The sequence below is a fragment of the Octodon degus genome, unplaced genomic scaffold (assembly GCF_000260255.1).
Source record: "Octodon degus isolate 3935 unplaced genomic scaffold, OctDeg1.0 scaffold00053, whole genome shotgun sequence".
Lineage (NCBI taxonomy): Eukaryota > Metazoa > Chordata > Mammalia > Rodentia > Octodontidae > Octodon > Octodon degus.
In genome coordinates this window covers 5,008,670-5,028,768 of record NW_004524629.1, presented here as the reverse complement: position 1 = coordinate 5,028,768, position 20,099 = coordinate 5,008,670, and the positions used below count along the sequence as shown (strand labels likewise).

General features: G+C 36.5%; 2 protein-coding genes across 10 annotated transcripts in view; one reads left to right on the top strand and one right to left on the bottom strand.

The window, feature by feature from the left end:
- Wrn (Werner syndrome RecQ like helicase) overlaps positions 1 to 7,937 on the bottom strand; it is a 154,083-nt gene extending 146,146 nt beyond the window's left edge. For 6 of the 8 annotated variants that reach the window (XM_023717576.1, XM_023717581.1, XM_023717583.1 and 3 more), the window contains exon 1: positions 7,778 to 7,937. The gene's annotated coding sequence lies outside the window, so the exon portion shown is untranslated. Of the gene's footprint in view, positions 1 to 7,560; positions 7,618 to 7,777 lie in introns of those variants that run through there. The other 2 variants (XM_023717578.1, XM_023717579.1) reach the window with 2 other exon arrangements.
- Positions 7,938 to 8,435: 498 nt separating this feature from the next.
- The window catches only part of Purg (purine rich element binding protein G), a 33,508-nt gene continuing 21,844 nt past the window's right edge, over positions 8,436 to 20,099 (top strand). Inside the window, exons 1-2 of one of the 2 annotated variants that reach the window (XM_023717575.1) lie at positions 8,436 to 8,535; positions 8,827 to 9,696. In XM_023717575.1, coding sequence (XP_023573343.1) covers positions 8,833 to 9,696 — 864 coding nt within the window. In that variant the 5' untranslated portion in view covers positions 8,436 to 8,535; positions 8,827 to 8,832. Of the gene's footprint in view, positions 8,536 to 8,826; positions 10,774 to 20,099 lie in introns of those variants that run through there. The other variant, XM_023717574.1, reaches the window with a different exon arrangement.

Below are 20,099 nucleotides of genomic sequence, written 5' to 3'. Positions count from 1 at the left end.
GATCACAAGTCCGCATCTTGTACAGCAATTAACCACTAAGAAGAATATATGCAGTGTAATATTTGTTGAAACTGTACTTCCGATTTGATTTGAAACTGTCTCATTGCTATCTGTTTATCATTAAAACTTTGAAAAAAAAATTCTGGCCTTCATTACATTTAATAAATTACATATTTCTAGATAATGTGACTGTGCACATTATATATACAATACTTACCAACATACTAGCAACTAGTTTTTATAAAAACACAACTATAATTTATCTTAAAAGATGTAATTTATAAGAGGTTCCCCTGTATTTCTTGAAAATTCCTTTCTTATTTTTCTATGAACTAGTAGAAATATGAAAGGATGAAAGAAAACTGAGAGAAACCAAAGAAACCATGGCAAAGCTCAAATTAAATTTCCTAAAGAAGTTTTAAAGACTTTCATTACTATATTACTGCTAATCTTAATCTTCCTCAAAATAGTCTAAGTAAGCAAACCACAGAAGCGAAATAAAACTACCTATTAGCATTGGCTCAACTACTGTAAGCCAATACAATTGTAACAAGTCACAGGTAAGTTGAGTGACCTATTTACTTTTAGTACCTAACAAATTGTCACAACTTCAAATATCACATAAAGTAATTTTATGTTAATAAAACCAACTAAAATAAAGTATAAATGGAACCATTAAAATGCTAGCAACAGGAGAAAAAGATAAAAAGCCTCTCTCTCTCTCTCTCTCTCTCTCTCTCTCTCTCTCTCTCTCTCTTTGTTGTCATAGTGAGAAGTTGTACTGCCCATAAAAAGGAACACAAAAAAGATAAAAGCCTCTCTCTTTTTGCTGTGTCATATGAGAAGCTGCAGTGCCCTTAAAACAGTAACATAACTGAATTCATGGCACAGCAGCTTGCTCTGCAACTGAATTGCACTATCTAACTAAATAATTCAGTACTTTTAATGAATTTCCTCTGTTCTGTAAGTAGCTACAGTCAGTCAGCTAAAATCAACCACATAAAAACTGGGAAACTACAGAGAAAATTTTCAAGTCGGTTTATAACTTGCTTAGGCTATTTTTCCTTTTATATTTATTAGTGTTACTTCAAATGACCTGAGATGAAATTTTATAGGATTCATTATTAAGTGAATGTTGATGGTTGCCTAGCCAGCCTCTGTTCTAGTCTGGACCCTCATTATAGTATCAATAAATTCAATTCAGATTATTATCTATTAATTGTGACCAGTTCCCACAATGCCATTGTGCTTTAAGGAGACTGCCCCACTCCCAGTGCCCATGGCAGACCCATTACCTGAAGGTAAATCATTCCCCTCTGCCACACTGATGACTCAGAAACTCAGCCCTGTGCCCATAGCAGTCTCCTGAATCTGGTTTAAGAATAAAATACATGAGGTGAGTATGATGTCACATGCCTGTAATCCCAGCATTCTCAGAAGCTGAGGCAGGAGAACCACGAGTTCAAACCCAGCCTGGGAAATTTTGCAACTTAACAAGTCCCTGGCTCAAAATAAAAATATAAAAAAGGACTGGGAATGTAGTTCAATGTGAAGGCCCTGGTTCAATCCTCAGTAATAGAAAAAAAGATAAAATCCATGACACATGATTTCATTCAAACCAACGAGACAGGAGTTTTAGGAAGATGTCTGTGAACTACACTCTCTTGCTCTATTAGACAACAACCAAGACAGAGACTCTGAGATGTGAAACCCAGGTGTTCTACAGCCATTCTGCCACCAGACAGAAGTCAGCTTGAGGATAAAGTCAACACACAAAAGAAGGCAGAGATGAGAAATAAAGCCATAATGAACTAAACCAGTACAATTCAACCCTATCTCAGCTTTCACTTTTCATTTTAATAATAAGTTCGTTGTTGAGGGGGTGGTTACCAGGGATAGAACACAGGAGTACTTTATCTCTAAACTACATCCTCAGCCTTTTTTAAAAATTTTATTTTGAGACAATCTAGCTAAGTTGTCTAGAATGGCCACAAATTTAAGAATCCTCCTGCCTTAGCATCACAAAGAGCTGAGATTACAGGTATAAGCCTTTATATTTTTTGCCTATTTCAATCAAATTATCTAAACTTGCATTCTAATTAATACACAAATACAATGGAAAAATCAAGTAATATCATTAATTTTTTTCTTTCCTTAGTCCCTTATCTTAAATAAAAAGACACAACGAAGTACACAGAAATAAAAGTTTTGTAACTTCAAAAATAGATAGTTTCAAAACTTTTAGAATCAGACTAAGAACCAAAATGATATACAAGGGCCGGAGATGTAGCTCAGTGGTGGACTGTTTGCCTAGCACATACAAAAACCTGGGTTTCATCCATAGCACACGCTCCTCCCAAAAAACAGTGAATAGCAAAATAATACCTTGACAGTAGTCTGACATAAAGTTATAATTTTTCTTTACAGAGGTGATGTGACTTTCCAGGAGGAGAAAATGCTGACTTTACGCTTATGAAAGTTGAGGATGCTTTAGTAGGTACCACCCCAAACTTCAAAGTAGCTGAACCTATTTTTTGAAGATTTAATGGCTTGTTCATCCTCCAGATGTAGCAATTGATGTATACTTCAAAACACAGTGTCTGAATTGTGGTGGTCCTGATTTATAGGATTTCTTAATTGAAAATGTTTGCTAAGTAAAAAAAAAAAAAAAAAGTGATGTTTGAACCACAAAGCTCTGCATTTGGGTTGAAATTAAATTTTACAAAACCTTTTTTTAGTATGAGAGGAGGAGGGAAAAAAAGAATGAAGACTGAGGGGAAAAAAGACAACAATTACTATACAATTGTGTCTCTAATCATAAATTTATTAAATAAACTTTCATTTAAAAAAAGCACATATAATTTCTCAGATGGGGCAACTTTATTTAATATGAACAAACATGGAAAATTAGCAATTTTACATTTGTGTACTTCTAGAGAGGACAAAAGTTCTGTTCCAGGTCAGTGGTGATGAATCTATGGGACATGGGTCAGAGTCAGCTGTCTGTTATCACTGAAAGCTCTGAAGGTTTGCCATCAAACCTTTGTTTTAGGCAAATTAGCTTTCCCTTCTAGTTTAGTCACTCTGTTTTATAAATGAACAGAGGAAAGGTCAATAATAGTAAGTGATCTCATGTTTCACATCAAGACTTCCAAGAAGACCTGCAAAACTCTGATACTTTTTCGGGTAATTCATATCAGTCCTACCTCAGACTAGGAAAATCCCATACCTTGAGTTTCTTGGTTTCAAGAGCTAAAGAATCTCTCTTACCTCTTGAATAAGTACACACAAAACTAACAGAAGGTACTGCTGCATAAAAATGCAGAAGAACAAACACTGAATTCAGAAATGAAGACTTGAAACAGACTCAGAAGATTGTTGCATGTATTTCCTGAAGACAAAAACTGCTCTAATTTATTTCCTTCTTAAGAAACTGTTCAAAATCCATCTTCCTTACTAATCTAACATATTAAGTACTTCACCAAAAGAAAGAGAAAAGTATCTTTTTTTTTTGAGAAAATTATCTTTAAAACAAGCTGATTGCTATACTTTACCAAACAGCTATAACTAACCTAGAGTTGTGGTGCAAATTTGTAATCCCTACATTCTGCAAGGCTGAGGCAGGAGGATAGCAAATTGGAGCCCAGCCTGGGCAACTCAGAGACCTAATAAGATCTTGTCTCAAAATAAAAAACAGGTTGGGAAATAAGTAGAATAAGTGCTTCCCGGGCAAGCACAAGGGCCTGAGTTCAAGCCCCAGTTCCACCAAAATAAATAAATAAGTAAAAATAAAAAACAGAAAAATTCTGAGGAGCAGCTCAGTACTAATGCTCTGCATTCAATCCCCAGTACTGCCCCACTGGGGAGGAATTTCTCAGGAGAGGGGAGAGCGGAGAGGGGAAACAATTTTCCAAATGTCGCTTTGAGGGTGAATATTTTGATCTATGTACTTAACAAGTAACCACATTCAAGAAAAGCATGCCCAAAATAAGCACTTTTCTATACATAAGAATCAAATACAAATATATCCAAATATAAGTTACATATCTGTATCTAAAATAAAAAAAAAGCAAAAATAACCACCTACCTAGGAATTAAAATAACAAAGACAACTAGAAGTTTTTGCAAAGACATCAAAAAGAACTGGAAAAGACAATGCAATGCTCCTGGATGGCTGGATTCAAAACTGTAAACATTAAGTCAAAGCCCTCATGAAGCCAATACAATACCAAGAAAAACTTCCAGCAGGATTTTTCAATGAACCACACAAGCTGATATTAAGTTCAATGGTAGGACAAAATACTAAAGAGCAACATTTTTTTTAAATAGACAAGAAGAAATGTCCTGCTAAATATGAAGTAGTACTAAACTAATTAATATAGTGTGGAATTGGTATAGAAATAGAGAAGGAAATGAACAGAACAAAACATATGCCTACTTCTGTATAAAGGAAAGTCTAATGATTCCTTTTTTAAATGCTCTATTTGTCTTATTTTTCTCATTGCTGAGACAAAATACCCAACACCTGAAGTTAAAGCAGGCAAAGTTCATTTAACTCACAGTTTGCAGAGGTTTCAGTCCATAATTGGCTGGCTCCAAGTCAGGATGGCCTTGGAGCAAAGTTCACAGCAGTGGAAGACAGCAAAGTAACAGGAGCACAAGTTAAGCCTCTTTCTGTACCTTATGGTATATCCATCTTTCACCTGCTTTTCCCAATTATTTATTCTCCAAAAAATGACAAAACTAATTCTTTTTAAAGATAGCTGAACGTAAAGCATTGTACACTGTGAGATTTATCCCACAAATACAATGGTAGTTCATCAAAGAAAATCAACAGAATGTATCACATTAACAAAATGAAGTAAAAATACATGATCACCCCAACTGACACAGAAAAGGTGTTATGGTTTGTGTATAGGTGTCCCCCCAAAGCCTCATGCAGTCTTGGGGCAGTTTCTGGAGTCTGTGACTGATTACTGTGGGTGTGGATGCTGCACATGCCCTCGGGCAGGTAATCTGCATTTCAATGTAAGGTGGGAAGAGAAGCTAGCTGCCTGAGCAGCTGCTACTGCTCTTGAGCTCTCTCTTGCTCTTTGCCACCACCATGAAAGGTTGCTTTCTGCTATGTGCTGCTCTGTCTTGGAGCCAGCTGAATATGGACTGAAACCTCCAGTAACTGTGAGCTAAATAAACCTTTCCTTCCTTCAATTTGAGTGTCAGGTATTTGTCCCAGCAACGAAAGAAGAGTAACTAAGACAAAAGGTATATAACAAAATCCAATGCTCTTTCATGATCAAAAGAAAACCACTCAGAAAACTAAGAACAAAAGGAAATTTCCTCAACATGACAAACTTATTTAAAAAAAAAAACAAAAACCCACAGCTAATATCATATACTGAAAAACTAAGTCTTCTTAAAATCAGGAGTATGACAAGGATACTTACCTTTATCACTGCTATTTGACATTATAGTGAAAATTCTACCCAGAGGAACTAGACACAAAAAAGAAATAAAAAGCATTTAAATTGGAAAGAAGTAACACTATCTCTATCCACAGACGACATGATCCTATAATATAAAAATCCTAATGAATCCACAAGAAAGCTACTGAATTTAATAAATTCAACAAAGTTGCAGGGTTAAAGACCAACAAAGAAAAATCTGTTTTATACACCAAAAACAAATACTCTGTAAGGAAATTAAAGCAGCAGTTTCATTAAAAACAGCACTTATGAGAAGAAAATACCAAGAAAAAAATTCTACCAAGAAGGAAGAAAACTTGTACACCGCAAACTATAAATTGCTGCTGAAGTAAATTAAAAGCTCTAATAAATGTAAAACTATCCATTTACAGAAAAATTTACCATTGTTAAGAAACGCAAAACTATCCACAGACATAATACACCCATGAAAGCCCAACAGCTATTTCTTAAGTAGAAAGTCAATCTTCACATCAAACAAAATTGTAAGAATCCCACAGGGCCACAAGTGGAATTTACAAATCTGACAAAAGCTGTTTGAAATAACAATTCCTTTCTTAAACCTCTAGTTTCCCCACCATAACAACCTTAGCCACCTCTTGCTAAAATAAGGTGTTGTCTTGATGTCTACTATATATTTAAAAGTAAACTTCTTATCAAACATAAGTCCATTCCTAGCCATACCCAAAAGAATTTTTAAAAGGGGAGTAAAACATGATCAAGGTGTGATATGTGTATGTATTAAACCCCCAAGCTGAATACAGCCACTATGTATTACAGATCTATACTAAAAAAAAAAAAAAGAACTGAAAAAAAAAAAAAAGTCAGATACCTCTTGGAGTGAATAAGTTTGAGAAATAGTGCAACATGTGTAGCTCAGTGGCAAAGCCCAAGCTTCCCTCTAGGTTCAAGGCCCAGCATAAAAAAAAAAAAAAAAAAAAAAAAAATTTTAATTGAAAATAGTAGTGACAGTTGCACAAAATGGTAAGTGTATTTAATGCCACCAACTGCACCCTTAGAACAGTGAAGTTGGAAAATTCTGCTATATTCATTTCAGCACAATTTTTAAAAGATAATTCAGACAACACTTTCTATAGCAATGTCCCTATAGCTTTTTTATCTCCTTCGAAGGAAAAGCAAGCCCTACACAATCCCTCTCCTGCTCTGTCCTATATGACCTTCTTTCTTCTGGTTCTTGCCCTACTCTAGCTTACCAGCCTCTTAGGCTGATCTCTGAATATAATAAACAGTCACTCTCAGGACTATGTACTTTCATTTCCCTTGGATGACCATAAGGTAATCTCTCACTCCTTTCAATTCATAATAAAAATTACCTTCTCAGTGAGACCTCCTCTGACCACCTGTTGTAAACTACAGCTCCCATCTCCTCGAACTCTTCACCCCTCCTCATTATTCTCCATAGGATTTTCATCTCTGACTGACATCTCTGGCACATGTTTGACTTCTTGCCTGTCTCTTTCCACTAAAATGTGAGATCTAAAAGCAAAACGATCTGTTTCATTCACTGTTGGTATTTCTAGTGCCTAGAAACAGTTGAACTAATAACACAGGAAGGACTGGGTATATAGTTCAGTGATAAAGCACTTGCCTAACAGGCAGGAGGCACTAGGTTTAACCCCAGCACCACGAAAGGGGGGGGGGGGGCGCCAGTAGTCAAGATCATAATCTTGACCTGCACTGACCAACCCAACCTCCAACAACTTTTATGTAGTATATAGTCCATGAACATACAAAGCCTAAATTACTCTGATTTTCAGACTCCTTCATTAGTATCCTAAGGACTTTATTACACTTTTCAACTGAGAGTAGTATTTTTACAAATCAAACCTATCCAGAAAACAACAGGCATACAACCAGAAAAAGTCATCAAATATAGAATGATGTGAACTCAAGAAATCTAACACGCCTTGCTAAATGATAGACAGCAGTTTATTTCCCTAGACTTTGTTATGTGAACATGGAGTAGCTGGATTTCGGTAATAACAAAGGCCTTAACAGAAAGATAGCTCCTAGGAGCATTCTATAGACTACTAATCGAAGGAGTGAGCGGTAAACTCACTTTCTCACGAACAGACGCTCCGAGAAGGCCTGCCTGCGATCCGGGAGTCTTTTTCCTTAGGAAGAAGGAGAAAGGGATGGACCCTTTCCCTAAGGAATCTCCCAAATAGAGCCCAGGGCTTCCTCCGCTCACCTGACGCCGCTAAGGGTCAGAAGCTGAGAACGAGGTACCCCCCCAAGGCGGAGCTACGGAAACACGAGGGGGAAGAACACGTTACCTGGGAAGAGCCAGCTCAACCGGTCTTCTCCGTCAGCTGGAGCACTTGTGGAGCGCCACAACACTTGCATTCAGGCTAGGCACTAAATCCACCAACTTTATTCCCGCGCTCAGACTGAGGGCACACGGACGCTCCACCGGAGCACACTATACACCTCAACTCTGCGAGACAGCCCTGCCCCCTCCCCGGTCCCGCCCCCAGCCGACGGAGGACGCGTGCGCAGACGGCGGCTGCTGCTGAGCACTTCGGGAAATGTAGTCTCTTTACAGGTGCCGGTGAGCCGCCAGAGTCCCCGCAGAATCCCCTCAAGTCAAAGCACTACCCCGGGCCCTCATTCCCATCTTCACACCTGTCCAGTCACCTCGCACGCACTCTCCATCCCTACGCGCTGGGCTTCGGTCGGAGAGCGCTCGGAGGTAGAGCGCGAGAGGCGCCTCTTCCCCCAGCCGGCTGCGCTGGGGAGGCGGGGTCCACCGCCCGCCCCCCGCCGTCAGCTCCCCGCCTTCCCCTCCCCCGGCGGGTGTCGGGCCGGTGCCGGAATCTAGGCAGCGGCCGCAGGAGGGGCGGCGGCGGCGGCTGGCGCCGCAGGCGATGCCCCTGCCCCGCGGCTCCGGCGGGGGTCAGTGCGAGCGGCGGCGGCGAGGGAGGAGGCGGGGGAGAAGGCGGGGGGCGGCGGCTGCAGGCAGAGGGGCCGAGAGCTGGCGGCGGCGGCAGTGGTCGCGAAGGGCATCGGCGGCGGCGGTGATGGCAGAGATGATGTGAGTGCCGGCTGGCCGGAGACCCCGGGACTGGCGAGCCCGAGGCGGGCCGTCAGGCGGCTCGCGGGAGCGGGAACGGGAGGCCGGGCGGCGGAGGGATGCTGCGTGCGCGGTGCGGAGCCGGCAGCAACGCCGCCGCCGCCGAGGTCCGGCAGAGGCCGGAGCCTCGCGAGCCCGGCGGGTGAGAGGGTCCCGGGGCCGAGGCGGAGGCGGCGCAGGCCGAGGGGCGTCTGCGATTGTTCTCAACACCCCTCCCCCACCCCGCCCCGTGTGTCTGTTTGTCACTTGCAGCTGAAGATGGAAGGAGCCAGGCGAAGGGGAGGCGGCGGCGGCCGCGGCCGCGGAGGCAAGAATGTAGGGGGCTCTGGCCTAAGCAAGAGTAGACTCTATCCCCAGGCCCAGCACTCCCACTACCCCCAATTCGCCGCCTCAGCCACCCCTAATCAGTCTGGGGGCGCTACCGAAATCCAAGAACTGGCCTCCAAACGAGTGGACATCCAGAAAAAGAGGTTTTACCTAGACGTGAAGCAAAGCTCGCGGGGAAGGTTCCTGAAGATAGCTGAAGTCTGGATAGGGAGAGGCCGGCAAGACAATATCAGAAAGAGTAAACTGACCCTCTCTCTATCTGTGGCCGCAGAGCTGAAGGACTGTCTAGGGGACTTTATCGAGCATTACGCCCACCTGGGCCTGAAAGGCCACAGGCAAGAGCATAGCCACAGCAAAGAGCAAGGCTCCAGGAGGAGGCAGAAGCACTTGGCACCTTCCCCACCAGTCTCAGTGGGGTCCGAAGAGCATCCACACAGTGTCCTCAAAACAGACTATATAGAGAGGGACAATAGGAAATATTACCTAGACCTAAAGGAAAATCAGCGTGGTCGCTTCCTAAGGATTAGACAAACCATGATGCGGGGGACGGGCATGATAGGTTACTTTGGCCACACTTTGGGCCAAGAACAGACTATTGTCCTCCCTGCACAAGGAATGATTGAGTTTCGTGATGCCTTGGTTCAGCTGATTGAAGACTATGGTGAAGGAGACATAGAAGAACGAAGAGGTGGAGACGATGACCCACTTGAACTCCCAGAGGGGACTTCTTTCAGAGTGGACAATAAAAGGTTCTACTTTGATGTGGGCTCTAATAAATATGGAATATTCCTGAAGGTAAGTGAGGTGAGGCCGCCTTACCGTAATACTATTACTGTTCCATTCAAAGCTTGGACAAGGTTTGGGGAGAATTTTATCAAGTATGAAGAAGAGATGAGGAAAATTTGCAACAGCCATAAAGAAAAGAGAATGGATGGCAGAAGGGCCAGTGGTGAAGAACAAGAATGCCTCGACTAGAGTGAAATTGAACTCCATCAGGCAAAATTTAAAATCATAAATTGGCTAAAAGTACTGATCCATAATCATTTGAAGAAGTCCCCCCCCCTTTTTGGCCCTTTGTTATTAGTAATACCTCTAATAGTTTATACTTCAAGAAGTCTGATTTTCATGTTCTGTTATACATAGATCCTTATAATTATTATGGGAATTCCAGCCTTCCCAGTTTAGCTGTTTCAACTGCTCCAGACTATTGAAGTATGCAAATCAGCACAAAATGTGACATTTGACCTTCTGAATACTTTAAGAATTACATTGCACTGTGATTTAATTCTGAAAAAAGATACACACACTCAATGTGGGAGTATGAATTTCTACTTAACAATTTCCCAAATAAGTATTTCATTCCTACTACATGAAAAGCTGCTAAGCATACATGCAGGACAGTTACCAGAGAAACAGAAATTGACCACAAGTATAATATTAATACTATAAAAGTACAAGTAGAAGTATATTGTCCATTGCATAACTGAACACTAAATGGAGTAGGGGTCAAAAGGATGAAATCTTACTAGATAATTAAATTTTAAAGATACATCATCATAATATTTCTTAATGTAGTATTCTATAATTTCATGTTGTGGTAACCTTACAGTCCATAGTTACCATATCAAAGCCATGAGAGAATTTTAGCTGGTTATTCTAAGCTACTTACAATCCCATCTTCACTTCATTTTACTATACTATATATTTTTGTTGACTTTCTAAAGTTTTAGGAATTACTTTTGTGTCACTTTTGAGTGGGATGCTTCATCCAGTGGCTTTGCTATGGGAATCTTGGTGTTTTAGCATTTCATGCTAATTTAAAAATTGTGATAAATTTTTCCCTAAAATATAAAGTGGATTTAAGGTGTTATATTTTACATTTCTTCTTTAACACAGTTTCAGAGGGGTTGGTGCACCAATTAATTGATATAGAAATACATCTGTAATATATTTTAGTAGCACTTTTGCAATTGGTACCCATAAAACAGTATCAGACTTCCAACATAAACCTGACTTTTACAGGTATTTTAATTGCAGAATGAAAAAATTTCTTAAAAGCATTTAGAATACAAATTTTCAGACTGGGAAAAATATTTGAAGATAGTATTGATTGTAAGCATATTCAAAAGGAAAATTCAGGATTTTTCCAAGGTGCTCTTTATACTTAAAGAGGTTTACTTTACATAAGACTTATCCGTTTACCTGTATTAAAAAATTACTTTCCAAAAAGTGCCACATCAACTTTTCAACACCTAAGCAATTTTTTGAACAAGTGGTTATAGTATATATGTGTACCAACCCACACTGTATTAACTGACTGAACTTTCATCTGTTAAGTTATATTTTATTCTGAATGAAATGATTGTCTTTTATCTTGACTTTATTTACCTCCCATACATTAAGAGCATATAATCATGTTTAAGAGCCAGAACACTGATTTCAATGCCCAAATATAGCTCACTGATGAGAGCTGGTTGCACCAATTGGGATCAAAATGTAGCCTTTCTTTGATAGACTATAAGTAATTATTTAAATATCATTTAAATTTTCCCTTCAGAAATTTGTCCCTAGATAATATCCCTTAAAAAAAGATTTGTTATGAAATAAGAAAGTTAATTTCATTGATTTATATTGCTTGAGAACAGGTGATCAGTAACCCAGACATATATACTGGTGTTGGTTTGCAGATTATGTTTCACATTTCCTCAAGTAGTATGAAGGAATCTCAGTTCATTATAATATGGACCATCTGGATCACTATGGAACAACTGAAGGTTAGAAGATAATATTAGTACTAGAGTTAATAGCACATGGTGGGTGTTCAGACTATAAAAGTAGCAAAGATTTTTTTTAACAATCTAACTGTAAAATAACATAACAATGTAGGCTTGCTAAAAGGTAGTTTTTGGTATATGAAGGAGTGATGTGCACTTGAATTACTGTACTACTGATTGTTGTTGCTGCCCATCATAGTGCCTATTAATAATCAACCTGTCAGATTTTAGCAAACTGGAGCTGTGAATATTCCAGTGTTCAATTGTTCCTATCACTGTTGCTATGAGTGTACACTTAAAACCTTCCTTTTTTAAAGTATTTATATCCATTAGTACTATATAGTATCTTTTTTGGCTTTTAGTCTGATCAAATTTGAGTTCGTGTGTGTGTGTGTGTGTGTGTGTGTATGTGCACACACACACACACACAATACTGTATCAGACGAAATTTAAGTCTTCAATTCATTGTATATAATATTGTTAGTTTAATTTTGCATTATTTAAGTAAAAAATTAGTTAAGCAGCCAAATTTTTTACCTTGTATGTATAATCTACAAAGTTTTTACTATCTCAAAGCTACAAAATGAATATACCCCAAATTAAAGCTTCTACCAATCCTTTTGTTTTACCTTTTCATAGTGAAATGTATTCATTGAAAAATATGATACTATGATTTTTGATACTTAAGATTTCCTAGAATTCATTAGCCATAAGTAAGTATGATCCAGTTCAAAGCTCTGGTATTAGGACATGTATTGCCATGTATCTTATAAAATAAGCTACTATTCTTACCTGTGCAATATATATTTTATTTATCACCACTTGTAACATAAATGAAGCTGCAAGTGTACATGATATACTTCAAAAATATCAGGATCCTTGCCTAGAAGACATTAATTTCTCAAGGCAACTGGATGTTAGAAGTAAAAACTGAGCATTGAAGTTAGTAACCAAAATTACTAGTTCACTGTATAATGCTAAAACTGATGATGTTTGCACATAATAATCTAAGCATAATGTGGTACAGATTCAAACTGTAATAATATAAGCTAATAGTATGAAATTTGGAAACGGGTTCTTCATAATAGTTGGCAGTATGCTCCTAGCAATTAAAAGCAGCACTAATCTGTTGCTTATATGCAAAAGATGCAATGTATTATAAAGGTATTAAAGTTCTGCCACATTTTATAATTTTCCTTTTTAAAGCCCCAAACTGCCATGTCCCTTAAACTTGAGTCAAACACAAGCTTATTTGCACTAAAGAGCATGGCCAAAAAGATAAATGACAGGGTGGAAAAGCTAGTTGGAACCTCTTGGAGTAATTGGTTCTAATGAGAGAATTTCACATTTGTCTATTTGAAAGCTATATGGTCCAGGCAGACAATCTGTCAGTTCACTAATTTAATAATGCACTTTACCTTTTGTATATAGGAGATGTACATTTATGTCCCTCAACGGGTGGGATGAGTTTCAGTAACTATGTAGTTAGAATCTATAGGGTGATCTCTTGCATGTATATGTTTGTGTTGGAACTGTTGTTGGTAACAGCTTTCCATTAAATCAGTGAAATGGAGAAGGGTAGAAGATGCATTTGAAACAAATCCCCATGCATTTGACAATGGATTTTAGAGTTCATATTTATATTTTTAAGGATTAGAATAAATCTTAAAAACTATTTCTAATCCAAATGAGTATTGCATTTGACACTATAACTACTTGAGACTCTTCATAGGACTCTGAAAGTTAATTTTGGCAATTTGTCCAGATAAAATAATTTTTAATGATTCTATTTCATTGTTGACATATGTTTAAATAATAAGAAGTACATGATACTGTACTAGAATTAAACATGATTAGCTGATATTTTTAAATATCCAGATTAAAGAAATGAAATTTCAAGTTAAGGAAACTCAATGAGCCTACTAAGTTACTAAAATTAATTAATCATTTCAAAATTTGTGTTAAGTACCAACTAAAAAGGGCATTGGGGGATTTAGTGTATCCTTCCATCCTAAAAAATTCCTGAGATGTACATTTTAAAATTACATAACTGTTATTTAATAATAGGTTGTATGTATTTTACTGAGAAACACTGTGTACTAACAATTCATTGAGAGTGTGCTATATTTACTGCATTCATTTTATATCTATAGATAAGAATACATTATATATAGTCATACTATCTTAATACAATCATGTATTTATATTGTAATTTTGAAAATATTTTCAGTAAAATAAACATTTATCTAAGCTGCATAATTTGAAGAGGATGAAATTAGAGTACACCCTCAGATAATCGTTTTTATAAGCAGCTGCCATTGAAAGCTTATGTATGTATTGTCATTTCTTTAAATTTTGTTTTAGTAATTTTGATATTTGATGACTTAATTTGAATTTTAAGTGGTTTTCTGAAAATAATTTATTCATGTGTAAGGTTTTTTCCTGATTATTTCCAAATGTCCTAAATTAAAACTAGTTATGAAATCCTATTCCAAGCTTTTTTTGAAGGCTTTGCTTAGTCACCACTTAGTTTGAAGTCTGTGTTTACCAAAATACTAAACATCTTCTGCAGGATGTTATAACATTGATTCTAAAACTATAGAACACTGCAAGAGTAATATTTATTATTGCCAAGTATGAATCTTAAAATCTTTCTGAAGTTTCCTTAAAGATTTCTTGACTTTTGTAGAGATATGGTGACTAATGAGTGGCCCATCAGAGGAAGAGAATAAAGATGTTAGCATGCTGGTTAGACAATCCACAGTTCACAATACTGTAGTAATGGAGTACAGGAAAAATGTGTTTCCCAATTAAATGTTATATGAAAATTGGAATTTTAGCTCACAGCAACTGTTATAATATACCCAAATTTATATAGATAGATCTTAGAAAAATGATGTTAGTATATTTTCTTGTATGATGGAAAAAATCAAGGTATGTTCTACTTTGACATAACATTTTAAATTTATTTTAGTAGTGGGGTTTTAATATTGTTGAATAGGGAAAAAATATATAGTACAATATTTAAATACTACACATGGTTAGACAGTGAAAAGTAGCAACCAGTGTTACCAATTCTTGTGTATCCCTCCAGGGTTATCTTACATATACAAACATATATGTATATATGTTTATTATTTTTAAACATAAATGAAAACGTGTACACTTTACCATATCTAATAGTATCAATTTTAGGTCTGGCATTTAAGGTATTTTTTTTTCTTTTTACACACTTAAATATCATACTTAATATAGCTAACATACCATTTAATTTAACTGTATTACACCAAGAGAATAGCAAAGAAATTTTGAATGAATCCCATTGGTATTTACTTAGAGTTTTGTATATGTTGATTTTTCTAATGTATAAATGTTCAGTTGTTCCTACTAATTTCCTTTCACTGTTCTTCGTAATCATTTTACCTTTCTCCATTCCTTGTCTTGAAGTAAGAAAGTTTAAGAGTAACAGCATATTAAATAATTTAACCAAGTGTTACTTTAAATTAACTATGTTCTCTAATGGAAAACATCCATATTCAAAAGCTTTAACAAATTATAACTTGATTTTTATGAATTTTATTACTGTTTCTATCCAAAGACCTTGTTAGTATAAGAACAAAATAATATTAGGACTATAGTAAAAAATTATATTATGACTTTGTTGAAGTGTTTTGATTTATTACATGAAGGTTTTATGATATAAAGAATGTATGCTTTATTTAATAACGTCATCAAATCCAAGTCTACACAAACAGGTAACACTGACCCTAATTGTGGAATGCAGTAATTTCTTATGGAAGAGCCCAGAGTCTCTCAGAAGTTCTTAGGATCAGGAGATACTGTGACGATTGGGGACAGAGTAAAAATCGAGAGGCAAAGAGGTTCAAAGTACCACTAAAACTTTTCCAATTCTCCGCTGGAAGAATATAGTAAAAGAAATGGTAAATATGATTATTTTAAAACAAAGTTAGTATTATTGCTATTTCTGCTAATATGACCAAAAATAATAATTTCCTTCTCTCCCAAAAATCATATTCTTTTTTTTATTCTCATCAAATATACAATGTAAGATCATTTTTCTATTGACTACCAAGAAAAAGTTATTATCTGAAAACTTTTAATATCCCATATTTCAACTCTTCAGTTTTGTGAGGTAAAACAAGGACAGCAAGATACAGTACAGTTAAAAACATGTTTTAAACCATGTAAGTAAGGAAGAATGTTTCAGTGGATTTACAAAATTTAAAACTTCATTTTAAACTTTATAAGAATATCTCAAAAAAAAGAATATCTCCATGTATAGTGACATTTTTGTTTGTAAAATGAAAGAGGTGATAGAAGACAGTATCCTCTTAAGCACATTTTAAAAGCATAAAGGAAGGTTTTTTTTTTTAGTCATGAGAAATTCATTATCCTTTACAGAATCTATATTTATAAAGGTCTCCAAATATTTACTTGTTTATGGTTAAACTGGTATTACATATAGAGATCAAAAGGAAAATACAGTCACTTCCAAGAATAAATTTTACTTGAATTTATGCTAAGAATATTAAGCGTGCCCCATCTTTAATCAAGGAGTTTCCCATGCTGGTGCCCTCTGGTAAACTTTTCCAGGCTTTGACTTCAAGTAACCCTTGTAAAAATCCTTAAATTAAAGCCAGTGACATCCATCGGTAAATTGAAGTACAGTGCTGGTGTGGTTATTAGGTCATATGAATATGAAGAAAATAACTCATTTAAGTGGAATATATTGTTAGGTTTTTTCCTAAAGTTGAATAGTGGTTGTCTGCCTTCTCCTTTTATATGCTTATATTTACTTTCTGCAAAATTGTGGTATTCAATTTTTATTGTCCTAGGAAATACTAAGAGTTTAAAAGGAAGAAAGTAACCCCTAAGAAAAATGTTATACTATTTAAAACTTACATTTGTTCAGAGTAAGTTGAGGTAAAAAGGTAAAAAGACACATCTAATGATGTGTCTGATTTATCTCATTAAAATCAGATGATCTTTTATAAGAAGCTACTGTATTCAAAAATAGTATTTTATTTTTCCTAGAGAAATTGTTCTATAGATTAATACTATTCTGAAGGATTTTATTTATTTGTTATGGGTGACATAAGGTTTTTGAGTACAAGTAGCAAATAGGAAAAAAGAACCAGAAGAGAAAGTACTAGCTGATTATTTTGTAGACTTAAAACAGAAGATATCAATCTAACAGAAATGAGCAAAATAAGTCATTTTCAAAATAAAACACCCACTTATTTCACCTTTAAAAAACATTTGAGAAATATAGTTATAAGATTCTAATTCTGCCAGTATATGGCCTGACCCTGAGTGAGTCATTTAATTTCTGTGGTGGTTTCCTCATATGGAAAATAAACAATGTTTAACTAGAAGCTACGGCTAACTCAGTCCTACTCTAAACTTTTAAAGTTCTGCATCAGTGGAATGTGAAAGAAAAGACAGACAAAGAATGCCCAAGTTGGAAAATATAAAAAAAAATCTCTTTATATTAAATATAAGTTTAATAATGCAGCAACCTACAACAATACCCAAAAGAACAATGCAGCAGTGTCAGTTCTATAATATCTGTGTATTGCTTTAGCCACACAAAATAAAATTTTGTTCCCAGTCCTTATTAAGATCGCTGTTGTATACCTCATGACTGTCTTTAACTTCTTTAAAGAAATGTTTTTATTATCTATACAAAGTCTCATTGTTTGGAAGGAGCATTGTGTAATCACCTCATACCCTGCATAGCAAAGGAATATTAAAACTAATATCACTTCCTGATATGCTATTTGTTCCTTCTATAACCATAAATTACTTTGCTAAATAATACACTGTAACTGTCATTGCAGTGGTCCCTGAGAATCAAGTACTGCTTTTGATCCTTTTTACCTTGGTTATATTGAATAAAAATGATTTTTAACAAAGAATATCAGGAAAGACACCAATCTGTGAGCAGTATGGTTTGTTCTAGAGTACCTGTACCTACTAGGATGTCAAAGATTAAACATCCTAATAGTTTGTTGTTTTAGTCTTAAGAAACTAAAGAAGTTATCGATGATTGATGAAGAGAAGCAGTACCCAGGCTTTTGTCTTGAGGCATTGATTTAGACTCCCCATGCCTCCACTGGCAGTGGAGAGAACTGACAGTGTGACACCTGCTCTCCAGAACTTGCTTTTGTTTCCTGTTTATTAATCAAAGACATGCCTAAGAGAAGCCTCACTATATTTTGATTATTCCAAAACTGTCTCTGCACACAAAATTCCATTAGAGAAACATTACATGTGTTAAAGAATCTTTGGCCTAGTAGTGGTTCACAAAATAGCAGATACATTTTAGGTTCTTGATTGTTTTATCTTTCATTGCTGTGTGAAATCTCAGTGGGATATGAAAAAGTATCTTAATTTAGCAGTTCTTTGTTTTTTCCATTTTATGGAAATTTTCTCCTGAAACATTTCAAGCAACTTTACAAAAAGAACATACCTAAATGCAAAAATTAACCTGCAAATTGAGACGACAAAATCATAGGAAAATTGTGTAGGAATAAATATTTTGTACAAGCACCAGGACTCAGTACACTCCTTATCACTTGCTAATATACTTCAGCTATGCTGAATTTTATTTCTAGATTCTTTAGACTAGCAGTGTGATTGATACCAAATATTTTGCCAATTTAGATTTCTAATTGGACAAAATCTGTTGCTTATGGGGCTGGGGAGATGGCTCAGTGGAATAAGCGCTTCCCTGGCAAGCACAAGGGTCTGAGTTCAATCCCCGGTTCGGCCAAAATCAGTTGCTTAGCAAATACTCCAAAAATGGTATGCAATACAATAAATTAGATGTAAAAACAGAATTCTAAACTTTCATCAGTCAAAATCTTCTCTTTTCCTTTCCCATACACTGTACCTCTATGGCAGTGCATTGATTTGTCTTGCTATTGCTCCACCTCGTCCGTTTTCTCAGGACTGAAGGGTCTATTAGTCCTTGTTTGTTTGTTGGTTTGTTTGTTTGTTGAGACAGGATCTCACTTTGTAGTTCAGGCTGGTCTTGAACTCACTATGTAGTCCAAATCCAGGCTGGCCCTGAACTCACTGTGATTCTCCTGCCTCAGCCTCCCAAGTGCTGAAATTACAAGTACATGCCACCAAGCCCAGCCAAAGGTCTGTTATTCTAATTTTTCAATGAACAGTGACTCCTCAGAAAACATGTTTGACTAGCATGACTGACAGGTAGTTTCATAAATGAATTTGACAGTAGAAAAGTTGTACTGTGGCTGTTTTTAAAGAGGGACAATTTATTTTTCCTGCAGAAAATTTGTTTTGTTTTTATTTTTGTTGTTTGTGGGGTTTTTTAAATCTTTTTGGGACAGGGTCTCACTATGCAGTTTAGGCTGGCCTTAAGCTCACTTTGTAGCCCAGGCTTGTCTAACTCACAATGATCTTCCTGCTTCTGCCTTCTGAGTACTGAGATTACAGGTGTGTGCCACCACACCTGGCCTTATTTTTGTTTTTTTGATACTGGGAATCAAACTCAAGATCTTGTGCTTGCCAGTTAGGCACTATGTCACTGAACTATTTCCCCCACCATTAAAAAGGGATAATAAAAGGAAATATCACTTAAGATTTATTAGTACTAATAACTATTACTTATTGAATACCTACTCTATACTAAGGAATTATACACAGTCCCTTATACCTACTGTTTCTTTTTTCTTTCTTTTTTCTTTTTTTCCTTTGGTGGTGACAGTGTTGGTTTGGGGGCCTTTCCTTGTGTATGCTAAACAGGACCACAAACCCAGCCCTTTCTTCTTTTTTCAGACAAGGTCTTACTAAATTGTCCAGGTTGGACTTCAACTGGTAATCCTTCCTCAATTCTCTAAATTGCTGAAGTTACGCACCTGTGCCACTGCTCTGCCCCTATCTACTGTACTGTTTCTCATCCTCATGATGACTCTTTCATCCTCATTTGCATATGTTGTTCCAGGGGCTTAGAAACTAGTTGTTTCAAAACCTAATACATTTGAACTCAGATTCACACCAAAACCAACTGTGTTCATTCAATTAGGCCAGCCTACCATTACGACATACTCTAAAACTGATCCCTGAATTCTAGTAAAGCACAGTAAACTACTCCCTTGTAGCTGCCACTCCAAGTAAATCTCCCTTAGATTACCAGAAATTATTTTATACAAAACTCATCTGTTAATGGGGGTAAGCAAAAGACATTTGTCTGAACATTCATTGAATTTGTGAAGCTTGCTGCTAATCAATGCAGTTTACTTAATCTTTTGTATAGTTTACAGATTGAACCTCTAATCCTATCAGCTGTTTTAAATAGCTGTAATGTTTAATAGCAGTAATGTTTAATTTTTTTTAAAAAAAAATCAGTTATACCCTAGAGGCAAAGAGACAAAT